This window comes from Leptopilina heterotoma, unplaced genomic scaffold (assembly GCF_015476425.1).
Source record: "Leptopilina heterotoma isolate Lh14 unplaced genomic scaffold, ASM1547642v1 Lhet_65, whole genome shotgun sequence".
Classification (NCBI taxonomy): domain Eukaryota; kingdom Metazoa; phylum Arthropoda; class Insecta; order Hymenoptera; family Figitidae; genus Leptopilina; species Leptopilina heterotoma.
The window spans coordinates 2,110,175-2,124,897 of record NW_025111152.1 but is presented as its reverse complement, the minus strand read 5'-3'; the positions used below and the strand labels follow the sequence as shown (position 1 = coordinate 2,124,897).

General features: G+C 29.2%; 1 protein-coding gene across 6 annotated transcripts in view; it reads right to left on the bottom strand.

Moving 5' to 3' along the window:
* LOC122509934 (coiled-coil domain-containing protein 170) overlaps positions 1–13,277 on the bottom strand; it is a 61,423-nt gene extending 48,146 nt beyond the window's left edge. For 2 of the 6 annotated variants that reach the window (XM_043624266.1, XM_043624270.1), the window contains exon 1: positions 12,924–13,254. In XM_043624266.1, the coding sequence (XP_043480201.1) occupies positions 12,924–13,181 (258 nt within the window). In that variant the 5' untranslated portion in view covers positions 13,182–13,254. Of the gene's footprint in view, positions 1–12,923 lie in introns of all 6 variants that reach the window. The other 4 variants (XM_043624268.1, XM_043624267.1, XM_043624269.1 and 1 more) reach the window with 4 other exon arrangements.
* Positions 13,278–14,723: the final 1,446 nt, after the last annotated feature.

The following is a 14,723-nucleotide window of genomic DNA, read 5'->3' as shown; positions in this document are numbered from 1 at the left end:
AATTTTCCGCGACTTTCCCTATTGAAAACACCCACATGGGATCCAACATAGGATCTTACGTGGGTTCTTATACAAAAACCTGTATAAAATCCCAGGTCTCACGTAAGAATCCACATGGGATCCCATGTTAAAACACATGCATATTTGGGACACGATTTGGAGTAGGAATTCATGTGGGAATTTAAGTTTGTGTGTCTACATAAAAATCCACATGGATTCCTATGTGAAAACACATATAGGATTCCATAAAGGATAATATTATATATTATATATCCCAGTAAACGAAAACTAATTGAAATGAATTAAAAAGAATTCACAAAGAGCTTTCGTGAATCCCGCTTTGTGACAAATACGAATTGGAGCCATGATGCAATTTTCCTGAATTCGTGAAACTGTATTGAACTTCCGAACCTTCTATCCGTACCAATTCACTGGACAAGTTTTGAGCCTTTAATTTTTTTCAATTCGTTAGCACGAATTCAATGCATTCCTTGGCCATTTCTTTCGAATGCGAATTCGTTTGGACAAATTGGTACATATTGAATTAAATTCAATTGAATATACAAAGAGCTTGAGTGAATCCCGCTTTGTGACAAATACGAATTGGAGCCTACCAAAAATGTTAATTCGTTTCAATTCATTTGAATTAGTTTTTTTTTACTGGGATTATTATTATATATTACTATTATTATATATTATTATTATTACGTTCCTATTTCACATAGGTTTTCACAAAAGATTTGATATGTGATTACATTAGGGATCTATTGTGAGAATTTTCAAAGCTTTTAAAATTATTTAATTAAAAATTAAATAATAAATTGTATTAGCATTTTAAATCATCAGTAAGAAAAAAAATTCGATAATTTGAAACACTTCTTCTGAGCTATAAACTCTCAGTTATATAGTGTTCAATAATCATGTTAACAGGGGGAGAAGTCGCTCTCGCCACCTGGCGGTGAAAGTATATGAACTGTAGTATTCTGTATCATTAATAAAAAAAACCACATGAGATTCTATGTAAGATCCCATGTGGAAAATTATATTGGAAATAATATACGATCTCACCTGGGAATTCATATAATTTTCATTCCTGTGTAAAATCCCACGTAAGATCCCATGTTCTTTCCCGCATATGAAACCATATATGGGATCTTACGTGGGATTTTACACAGGAATGAAAATTATATGAATTCCCAGGTGAGATCGTATATTATTTCCAATATAATTTTCCACATGGGATCTTTCATAGGATCTCACGTGGTTTTTTTTAATAATGATACAAAATACCACAGTTTATATACTTTCACCGCCAGGTGTCGAGAGCGACTTCTCCCCCTGTTAACATGATTTTTGAACACTATATAACTGAGAGTTTACAGCTCAGAAGAAGTGTTTCAAATTATCGAATTTTTTTTCTTACTGATGATTTAAAATGCTAATACAATTTATTATTTAATTTTTAATTAAATAATTTTAAAAGCTTTGAAAATTCTCACAATAGATCCCTAATGTAATCACATATTAAATCTTTTGTGAAATCGTATGTGAAATCTTATATATGAAACATGAAAACCCATATGAAATCCTTTATAGAATCCTTTATTCTATTTCTTCGAATTGATATATTTGCGAATTGTTATTTATGTGAGTTGATATTATCGCGAATTGACTTTTATATAATTGTTATTTTTGTTAATTGTTATTCAGTAAATTGCCATTTTTGCAAAGATTTATTATATCAAATTTCTATTTTTAGAAATATTTATTTTTGCTAATTGTTATTTTGTAAATTTTATTTTTGCGAATTTGCATTTCTCGAATTGATATTTTTATGAATTGTTACTGTTGCTAATTGTAATTTTGCATATAGACATTTTTGCAAATTGTCATTGTTACAAATTATGATTTTTGCTAATAGCAATTTTTCAAATTGTTATTTTAACGAATTTAAATTTTTACGAATTGTTATTTATTCTATTTGTTATTTTTGCAAATTGTAGCAAAAAATTAAAAAAGAAATTTGCAAAAATTGTATATGCAGTAATGAAAATTCACATAATGTCAATTTGCATTTGACAATTTTGCTAAGAGTCATTTTTATTAAATGACAATTTGCAGAAATGACTTTTCGTCTAATTGACAGTTCTGACATGATGACTCGGTTTAACGATAATTCAGCCAAATGACATTTGAGCATAAATTTATTAAATATTTAAACAATAATTTTTACTTAATGGCATATATTGCAAATCACTCCTGCTATAAATATTTGAATTTATGTTTTGTGTTTTGATAGGTACTTACAAAAACTATAATATTTTACAGAAACTTACGTTTTTCAAAGTTGCACTTTATATAGAATTATAGACAGGTCGAAAATAATTTCTCACGTCGATTCGATAGCCGTGGTCGTTAATCGTTTAGATAGATAGGTCATAGATGCGGGGTTCGATTCCCAATAGGGTACAAAAGTTTTTATTTAATTCTTCTAGTTTAATTAAAAAGTTAGTATGTTTGGAGAGCATCAAGAATATGAAATTATTAATGGTCATAAGAATTTTTTATTATTTTTTTCACGAATATTTTTTTCAAAAATATCCGTCCAATTGTAACCAACTTGGATATTCAATTGTGAATCGATATCCAAGTTGAAACAAGTTCATATTGTACAATGTAACCTGCTTGGAATTTCCGGTTTACTGTAATGTTCAAACTGAGACCAGTTCATTTTTAACTTGACATTTCAAATTCAAACCAGTAAATACTTATCTACTAGTTTCAAATTGGAACTTACGTACATTAACTAGCTCAAAGCAAGTAGGTTCCTATTTCTACCCGGTTCTACTGGTTCTTAAATATAGGGCTTCTTATGTACCACACTATAGTCATTCCATAACGCCCAACTAAGACTCTGCTGAACCATATTAACAAATAATCAAAAAAAAAATTAATAACTGTAAAAAAAATCAACCGACAAATACAAAACTAAAACCCATAGGTAAGTAGGGCCAAGTGATGACCGGGGACGAAAAGTCCCAGAAAAAGAGAAAGGAAAAGAACAAGAATTATAACTCCATATTAACCATAGAGAAATTCTTCGAAGATTCCGCGGATTTAGAAAGAGCGGAAAGAAATTTCTCAGAAAAATCAGAAGTAGTATTATTAATTATTAGCATTTGTAACTAGACTATCCGATATATTCCTCGAAGAGGTGGAAGGTGGAGGAACTTCCCCCACACCTGTGCTTTCAGACCTCGAAAAATCAACTTGAGGTCTACGTACAGAAATCTGTTGGAGATTACGAATAATCGCCACTGGAAAACGAGGTTTCAAAATCCCTTGAGCCTCCAGAATGGCATCAGCTTCGTCATATCCACAAAAGTTTTCAAATCTGATTCTCATGACCTCAAATTTTAATGCATAAACAGAACAATCTTTTGAGGAGGCAACATGATTACCGCCGCAATTGGAGCATAGAGGGGGGCTTATTTTATTGTGACAATCTACCTCCTTATGAAAATCCACACAAAATTCACAGATCGGCCTGGAACTTCTGCATTGTCTGGTGATATGTATATACCTATGACATGTATAGCATCTCTTGGAAGGTGAAATAATTGGGATTGCTGAACAAGCAATGTTGGCAATAAATACCGTTTTTGAAATATTTGTTGAAGAGATTGTTATCTTAATAATATCCAAAGGCACAGCAGGGACCACCGCAGCACCATCCTTATTCTGTGGACGAGATTTTGTTCTTCTGCGAATTTTCAACACCTGAGGGCGAAAAGAACGATCTAACAGATCATAAATGTCACCCGCACTAAAGTCAATATCAACTTCCCTGACAAGAATTCGTCGATTGAAAAGAGAAGAAGGAATAAAGGCTCTAAGTCCTCTTTCAACAAGAACCGGAGAGTCAACCAAAGTATTGGCATCCTGCAATTTATTGCAAAAAACCTTAAGTTGGTTTTGCCCATTCGGTGTGATTCTCTTATGTGCAGCGATAATATTACCAATCAAATTACCGACCGATATCTTTTTCATCTTGCCCACGTTGTTATTTGGAATCAACGACTCAATTAAAACAATAAAAGGGGGAGAGGATTCTTGAGTGAATCTTTTCAATACCTCAAGGGATATTCTCTTCCAAGACAAGTATTCTGGAGTACACGTCATAGGAATGTAAGAAGCAATATTATCGGCTTTTCAACATCGACGACCTCCGAAACTCCACTAGCAATTAGTTCAGTTTGCGGAATGTCTAGATGAGTATTGTGAGGGGATTGTTCCAATTGAATAGCTGGAGGGGCGCCAATAGGCTTCTTCAGACAGAAACAACAGAACTCGGTGGAACAAGAGGCAAAACAAGCATTGGTTGTTTAGTTTTGACCTTTTTAGAAGAGTGTTCATCTATCTTGCTAATGGCATCAGGAGACAATTGCCTCTTTTTAAAATCGTTAACGTAAGTATATTTCATGATAATATTAGAATTCTGATTGCCCAAAGTGGAAGGATTAACCTGACCGGAACGAGAATAAGCACCTGCCGGTTTCGATTGTCGGGGACCACCCGCACCTCCAAGAGACAACTTGCCTCCAACTCGCGACAGACCAATCGTGCGTTACTCGATCGAGGCGCGGGTATAAAAGAAGCGGTCTGACCAGCAGCAGGTTAGATGGTCCGAAGACCGTTTTTTCAACGTTACGCTATGATAATGAATAGTTATACTTTTGTCCTTTTTTATCACATGCATTTCGCTCGTGAATCTATTGTGCTTAAGGCCTCTCTCTCGAATTCTAACCTCACCAATCACGCTTTCCTTTTATTTACACCACAATCCTTTACACTGTAAAAAGAAAGGTACTAATTTAGTACCAATTTTGGTACTAAATCGTAATTTGGTTCTATTTTAATACCGAAATTAGCTCTAATTTAGAACCTTTTTTTTACAGTGTAGAGAGCAAAAGGAAAACCCTCTACACTTGAAAACATCTACATTCACCACACAATTTTAGACGGAATTTTAAGTAATTATCTTAAAATTTTGCCAAAAACTTTTAACCCTTTCCAAACGCGTGCACAACTCATTCGAAATGAAAGCCTTTTTAATTTTATTTTAGAATATTCTCTCATATACAATAAAATGAAAAATATTGTATACACTTAAATAAGACGTGAAACAATGCTTCTAGGTTTTCGATTCCCTCTGCAACTGAATTTTAAAGGGATTATAAAATGATCTTTGTAGAAAACTTCCAGGTCATATAGATGCGCGCACGATATTTCTACAGAGCTGTTTATAGGACAAAAGATTACGTGACTTGAAATCGTGCAATGCACGAATAGAAGAGTCTTATGTGTACGGTCGAAATATACTCAAAATGAAACTTTGCAACATTTAGCGGAAATTTAAATATTTAAAAAGCGAATATTGAATATGTAAGATAATTTCATAATTCAAAATTCATTTATCAACTTGTCGATTAAAATTAAAATCTTTAATTTAATTCAATAACGATTGAATGGTAAATATGGCGTTATATATATAATAATTAAAATTTCAAATTAAGAAGTTGTCAAATTTGCAGAATTCAAAATGTCCGATTAAAAAATGGCAGGACAAAAAAGAAATGTGTATGTTTTTTTACCAATATGTAAAAAATTTCTACTAATATTAAAATAGAAGATTCCGAGGTATTATTTTATATATGTACATTACCCAAGGGACCATTCAAGTATTACGTAAGCATTTAAGGGGGAGGGGTCTACACTGAAAAAAAAATTTATTTGATTCAAATAATTCAAATTATTTGAAAAATATTTAATTGATTTAAATACTTTTTAGTTGGATCAAAAAAATATGTATTTGATTTAAATATCTGCAATTATTTGAATCATACTTATTTGAACCAAATAAATCGTACTTGATTCAAATAAATAGTTAATTGAATTGAATAAATAAATTTATTTAATACAAATATTGAATTATTTGAAACTATTCTTTCATTTATTTCACTCAAATACTTCGTTTATTTGATGCAAATAAAAATTATTTGACACAATAAATTTATTTTATTGATTCAAATAAGCGGAATTATTTGCTCCGAATAATTTATTATTCAAAGCTAATATAATATTTTATCAAGACAAATAAAAAAATATTTCAATCAATTAAATAATTATTTGAAACGAAAAAAATGAATTATTTGAAACTGCTCTTTCATTTATTTCACTCAAATACTTCATTTATTTGATGCAAGTAAGAATTATTTGATTCAGTAAATTTATTTTATTGATTCTAATAGACTGGAATATTTAATCCGAATAATTCATTATTTAAAGCTAATATACATTTTATCAAGACAAATAAAAAAATATTTCAATCAATTAAATAATTATTTGAAACGAAAATAATGAGTTACTTGAAACTATTCATTCATTTATTTAACCCAAATATTTCGTTTATTTGATGCAAATAAAAATTATTTGACACAATAAATTTATTTTATTTATAATTATTACAAATAAATTTATATTATTACTATATAAATTTATTATTATTGACATAATAATTAATATTATGAAAAAATATATAAATAAAAATATTACAATAAGTTGATTTTTTAAAGAAATATTGAAATATATTCGTAAATATACATTGAATAAAGTATTGAAAATATAGCGGCAAAATTGTTCACTGCCTTGTAGTAATTCTACAAGTTTTATTTCAGCTACACGGAGAGAAAAAAAGTAAGCGGCTCTACCTGTCGGTAGAGCGGTTGCGTTAAATGCGAAACAGCCGTTCAACTTGAGGTTAAGCACGCTGCTTACTCTCGAGGGGAGAACGGTTCTCCTTTTTGGGAAAAGCGGGTACACTTTTTGGAAAGTAAGCGGCTCTATTTGTGTGGAGAAGAGAACCGATACTCCTCAAAAAGTATAACCGTTCGACGTTTGCGGCGCAACTGCTGCGCTTTATAAAGGGAAAACAGCGCTCTCTTGCCAAATCAAACGGCTCACTTTTTTTTCTCTCCGTGTAGTGAGACATGAGAGTGTTTAAGATTTGAGAGTCCCATGCGAGCGTAGTATAGTGGTTAGCGTGCGTGACTTCGGTGCGTGAATATTCGGTTAGGCGTGGGTTCGTACCCCCAAGCGTTAGGATTTTTCAAATGTGTATGTAATAAAAATTGCGTTTAAGTGTATAAAAAAATGTGAAAGTGAACTATCAATGAATTGTCATCAGTATTTATCTTTTGCAATTAGTTATTTTTTTATTAATATTTGTTGATGTTGAAATTATCAATATTGAATGAAATAATTTTCATACTTGATTCAAATAATTATTTATTACATTAAAATATTCGATTTATTTGATTAAAATAATTTGAATTTGATTTAAATAAATAGTTATTTAATACAATTAAATAAAATATTCGGGTCAAATAAATATACATTTGAGTTGAATATATTTTGAATTTGATTCAAATAATCATTTATTAGATTCAAATATTCTATTTATTTGATTTGAATTAGTTGTATTTGATTCAAATAAATAGTTATTTGATACAATTAAATAAAATATTCGGGTCAAATAAATATATATTTGAGTTGAATAATTTTTGAATTTGATTCAAATAATTATTTATTAGATTCAAATATTCTATTTATTTGATTTGAATTGTTTGTATTTGATTCAAATAAATAATTATTTGGTGCGATAATATAAAATATTCAGTTCAAATATTTATGTATTTGGTTCAAATACACATTTATTGGAATATAACCAAATAAATGATTTATTTGAATCAAATAATTTTTATTTGATTCAAATAATTTTTTTTTTTCAGTGTAGCTATTGCTTATTTCCATTAGAAAAAATGGTGCTAATGCATATAAAAAATCTTACATGGGGGAGGGGGAGGGGGTCTAAAAACCTGAAAAATATGCTTACGTAATACTTGAATGGCCCCCAATGCGAAATTGCCAATGCTCACCATCGGCTAAATAATGGACCAATATTGGCTGCCAACAGTTTTTTCTTGGTCAAACATTGACAACCAATATCGGGCTATTATTGACAGAGTCTTGGGATGATCACGACTATGCCAAGCATTGGCAGCCAATATTGGATCACTACACGGAGAGAAATTTCTGTTAATTTTTGTAAGGAAATTATGGAAAAAATTACTGTGCTTCCGTATAAAATAGGTTCGTTTTGTTGGCAAAGTAGAATGTACCATTAACCAACACAGTTTATACCTAAAAAAACGAAAATATTTGCTGTCTCTTTAACTACAAAAATTACTGTGCTACCTCAACAAAGAAAATACACAGAAAAATAATTTGACATAAAAGCTATTTGTGAATGTGACATTCTTTTTTTACAATTCATATGTAATGAATTAACATAAATTAAATAATGTTTGTTAATTAATTACTGTTAATGTTTATTTGTTTTACATGTGACGCGATTATTATATTCCATGTATATATATCATGATATCAAATCAATATTTGAGGTTAAGTTGAAATTCCATAGTAAACGCATTGTATACAAGGCACACACGTTTGATTTCAAAATTTCTAGGTTAAGTGAAATCATGGACAGGAAAAATGATTTCATTTTCAATATATTTTTATATCGCAATAAATTAAAACATAGAAACGAAAACGTTGCAAAAATTTATCTTGCCGACAGGTGAGGAAAGTACGATAGTATAGCAATCGTAGCAATATTAAATGGATGTTCGTGATACTTCGGGTATCATCGGCCTTCTTCAACTTGACTTCATGCAGGCAGCACAGTAAAAATTTGTGGGGAGCACAGTCTATTTTATTAACCTGCGCATGACTATTTCATGGTACGGTTAATATATTTTTCTTTGGACCAAATTAGAAAGTCCTGGTTCAGCAATTTTTAAGGTGCTTTCAAAGAAATATTCCGAGGCCATTTTGGAAATAAAACTGTTTTCCATATGAAATAAAATTGTGCGCAAGTCAATATTTCTATTCTTCCGATACAAATAGTTCAGTAAAAACATTTTGCACATACTTTCAGGTGACAAGCACAGTAATTTTTATTGGAAATTTCTCTCCGTGTAGGCTGCCAAGGCAAATGCCGGACTTTCCAAGCCATGGTTATTCATTGGCAACAAAGATTGGACCAATATTAATGACCAATTATTCACCAATGCTTTAAAATTAAATTAATGCTTGGTTACCAATATTGAACCAACATTTGAAATCAATATTTTACAAATACCAACACATGGCAAAAATTTTTCAAAAAAAAAAAATTAAATTACTAATCTAAAGAAAGAAAAATAATTAATTTAATTACCCAGTAAAAAAAAGTATTCAGACATAAAGAAAAAATATTGGTGAAGACGTTCGGTGAATGCGTTTTCGCGACAAAACCGTATTGGTGGGTTACGGTGAATACATTTTGCTTACCGTGAATACTTTTTTTTAAAAACTTTCGATTTAAAGATTCCTAAGCAAAGTTGAGAATATTTATAAAGAGCGTAAGTGACCTGAAGTATAAAAATGACTATTGCGAGAAGGAAATAAGAAATTTTGAGAAAAAACGAAAAATTAAATGTGACAAACAGATTGTCAAATGTTGATCAATTACCAATGCTTTTCTGTGCCTACAACGTATGATGATTAAAAGGAACTTTGACGTTACCGGCGGAACTTACTGTTTCAATTTACTTGGATTTCTCAAGTTTCTGTCGGTATCGTCAATGTTCCTTTTCATCATCATACGTTGTAGGTTTGTCACATTTAATTTTTCGTTTTTTCTCAAAATTTCTTATTTTCTTTTCGCAATTGTCATTTTTATACTTCAGGTCACTTACGCTCTTTATAAATATTCTCAACTTTGCTTAGGAATCTTTAAATCGAGAGTTTAAAAAAAATGTATTCACGGTAAGAAAAATGTATTCACCGTAACCCACCAATACGGTTTTGTCGCGAAAACGCATTCACCGAACGTCTCCACCAATACTTTTTCTCTATTCAGAATACTTTTTTTTTACTGGGTAGAACACTCTGTTAAAAACAGAATGTGATAAAAGTCAGACAAAGACAAAATTCGTTTAAGTTTGAGAATGCAAGTGTCTCTTCTTATATAGAAGTGGTAACACAACTTGCTGATGAGTGAAAGAAGCTCTGGCGCACCCTGGTGTTCGATTTTGAAATGTCCCGCGCTGCTTCAAAGTATATGCTCGAAATTACTTTGGATAAATGCCACCAGGGTGCGCCACAGTTTCTTCCTCTCACCAGCAAGTTGTGTTACCAGTTCTATATAAGGAGAGACGCTTGCATTCTCAAACTTAGACAAATTTTGTCTTTGTCTGATTTTTATCACATTCTGTTTTTAACAGAGTGTTCTAATTAAATTAATTATTTTTCTTTCTTTAGATTAGTAATTTAATTTTTTTTTTAATTGGTCATTAATATTGGTCCAATCTTTGTTGCCAATGAATATCCAAGGCTTGGAAAGTCCGGCATTTGTCTTGGCAGCCAATAGTGACCCAATATTGGCTGCCAATGCTTGGCAAAGTCGTGATCATCCCAAGACTCTGGCAATAGTGGTCCAATATTGGTTGCTATTATTGCACCATCATTGGTACTGCTGGCTCCCAATATAGGACCATTATTGCGCCAATGGTTAATTTCCCATTGGGTATTTTAAAATTATGCTGAATGAATATATTGATTTTGGTATATATTTTTAGTTGTGATAAAGATAAGAATGCAAGGAACAGTGAAGAAAGCAAGCACTAGAGGTAGATATGCTCTTAAAATTAAAGGCATTTTTTATTTTTTGCATTATTCTCGAGTGAAAATATATATGTATATAATAATATAGGTAACAACGACAGGTAAAATCGATCCAATGCTATGGCAACACACCCTCGTTCTTCATCTACAGGTCAATAGCTTCTTCCATTGTACACAACTTTCAATTTGAATTTAGGCAATTGGAAAACAAAAAAATAACAATCAATCAAGTTAGGAACTTTATTGATTAATTCCGAAACATATCAAACAAATATATACTTTTATAATCTATAAATTTTGTGCTGAATTTAAAAATTAAGTTAAACGAACAAAGTACATTAAACTTTCAAATGTTTGTATTTCAATAAAACCATTTTTATGGAAAATTCCGAAAATTCAATTTTTTAAATATAAAAAGTTAAATAAGTGGGATTCTATTTTAAATTTTAGAGATTTATAAACTTTTCTAATATTATTAGTATGTAATTTATTATCGCCTACTAATTACAAATTACGATATAATTATATAATTATTATAAATTTATGTTAAAAGGGTTTGGATGAAATAATTGACTGAAAAACTAAATGCTTAGAAACGCCCACACTGGACTCCAGAAGGTTTTTTTGGTTATGTCACTTTTGACATTGCAAAAGAGCCAATAAGAATGTCCCACTTGCGACCTCTACTCGCAGTAATATGAATTAGATTAAAATAGGTGACTTATTGCATCCGACTAATTGAAATTGTAATTACAAAAAAAATTTTAATGTTTGATTAAACTTTGTACTTTATATTCAATTAAATTATACGCATGTCATTTTTTATAATTAAAAATTAGTGAATTGTAATTTTAAAAAAATAATATTTTACCGCAACTAAATAGTTTTTATTTTTCTATTTTTTGTTTATTTCTATTTAAAAATCCTCCTGTAAAGAAAAAAGCAATCTTATAATTTTTGCCAAACATACAAAAATAAAACGAGCAAAAAAATTAAACTAAATTAAAGTACTTGTCTGTATATTTGTTTAGTGTCAAATTGTAACCGTAGCGACAAAGATGTGCCTATCTTAACTTTTATAATTTTAATTTTTTAATTTTCTTTTTTTCGGTAAATATTTTATTATTAAATTTTTTCTTGTTAATCAAAAAATTGTAAAAAATCTTTTTTTAATATTTTGTTTTATAATAAATTATAGTTCTGAAGAGGACAGCTGTGCTGCCGAAACGTTAAAAGAAATGAAATTCTTTTATTTTTATTTTCCTTGACTCGGAGTGATCGTTAAATTTCACTATTTATTAAAAAAATTAAACACTAAAAAATAAAAATAAAAGAAATAATTAAAAATTTTGCCTAATATAGAGCTATAAAATCGATAACAAAGAAATTTTGAAATTTTATTTATAGTTTAAACTCCCAATAAAGTCATAAGTTAAAGAAAAGTTTAAAAACATAAAAATAAAAAAATAAGAATAAAAAATGTAAAAGATTTTTTTAGTTAAAAATCCCATTAAAAGCTAATAAATGTTGAAGATTTTTTGATTAAAAATCTTAAAAATATCAACAAATTCATTAAAAATTTACCTCAAAATAAAAGTATTAAAACTTTCTTTTCATTAAATATTTCGAAGAAAAAGATTTTTAAATTCTCTTAAAAATAAAAAGACGAAAGTGAAAAACATTTAAAAATTTAGTAGTAATTTTGCTCTAAAAAAATTTAAGCAGAAAATGTTGCCAAAGGAAAAATTGATCAAACAAGAAAAGGAAAGAGATTTGCAGGAATAAGCCAAAAACAGATTTGTCTAATTTGATGAAAAATGGAAATATAATAAAGAAAATCATTAAATAATTTTAATATAAACAAAATGAATGTATAAAACAGTATATTTCTGCTCAGTATAATTTTACAGTATATTCAGAAAAAAAAATTGTTTCAACAATTCAAAACTATTTATGAATATAGTCGTAACACGTGACATGTATACATATATACAGTTATTTATCGAAGCAGTGCGGTAAAGAAGTGTTAATTACTCGTACTATATAAACAAATATCAATAATAAAGAAGAAAATTTAAGTGCAAAATTTGCGGTGCATTGTTTTGATTTTGTTTTATTCAATTCGAAAAGACCTTTTGCGATGAGATGCAAAGGGTTTCAAATATCTTCAAATCATCGTCTTCACTTCCGTGCGTTTCCTTCGTATCCTCCTCCGCGGTTACCATAGTACTCATTTTTTTGTCTTTCCTTAAAGATCCCCAGTTGCGCGCCGAATCTATATTATAAATATTTTCCTTCCTTGTAAAATTCGATTTTTTCAATTTATTTCTAAAAATATTGCATGTATATTTCAAATTGTCACTGACATTCTTATTAAAAAAAAAATCCATACAAACATATATATTTTTCACGCGAAACAATGCTTGACAAGTGTTTCCCACGAACGCACGAATGTCAACACTTCAAGCAAGAAAGTACTAATGGTGGGGGTGAGTTAACGTCGCCATATTGCAATTCAACGAGACACAAGATAATCGAAATTTATCGATCCAAGAAGAAGTAATAATTAACTTTTTTATTCTGTTATACTAAAACTTACTACTTAATATTTATATTTTTTCTTTTTATTCTATTTTGATTTGATTTATTCTATTTTATCATACTTATTTTTATTTTTATTATTAATATTTATTCACATATTTATATCAGCATAGCCGTTTAATTATTATTAGACCTATATCACACCCCCTTAATTATTATTATTTATTTATTTATTACAGTCTCCTAATTATTGTTAAAGTCCTCTCACACCCTGCTAATTATCAATATTTTTATTATTATTACTATTTTAGCATATGATTATATAAATAAGTGGTAAGTAATATTTATTATTTATAATTTTAAATAATAATTTAACTTCAACAATTTTGTAAATTTTTTCGTATTTAAAATAGTGTTCTTAAATTCTCGAGAATTTAAGTTGGGGTAATTTCCCTGAGGAAATTACGGTAATTTAATTTTTTAAAGAGAATATAAGAGAATTTAAGAGAATATTGAGAATTTAAGTTTATTTATTTAAATAATGTATATTTATTATTTTTATTAATATAAATACATATAATTCAGCACAATTGCGATGATTACTTTTATCTAAAAAAATTCTTTAAGTTATATATGTAAATAAAAAAAGTAAAACCACAAATTTTTTAAGTTATAAATTTAATGTCATTTGCATTTATAAGGTTTATAAAATATGCGTAACTTAATACGAATAAAAGTTTAGATACTTTTGAATATAGATAAATAAAGAATAAGGATTATATTTAACATTATATACAATGAATTAAAAAATTTTTTAAATAAATATTTTGAAATTATTTGTGAATAAAGGCTTTCTGTCAGCTCTGCTGCGAGAGTAAGAGAGAAAAACCATTTAATTTGAATTTTCTGACTCTCTTGCTCTTATGTGTTACCATGACAACCTGCAGTCAGTAGAGCTGTGCAAGTACCTTTAATATATAGCATTTGTGGCATATTCTTGTTTACAAAATTTACAGAAGAATTTAATTGTTTTTGTATTCATTGCTTTTAAAATATTTCCATTTTACACTCTTTGGTTTTGTTATTTTTTAAATCTTTAAAAATATAGCCACTTTAATTAACAAAATAACAACTACTAAATAAAAACACAACGTCGGACAATCGAATTTACTACAGTGTAACGACAAAAGTGCGGTTATAGGCCTACGCAGAATAGAATCTTTAACCGGAACCGCAATCGTAACCGTTAGCGTAAGAATGAGTTAGAGAAGGATAAACAATATACCTATCCTTCTTTAACTCATTCTTACGGTTACGCTTACGATTGCGGTTCCGGTTAAAGATTCTATTCTGCGTAGGCCTTATGTCACATTCTCTTAAATTCTCAGAGA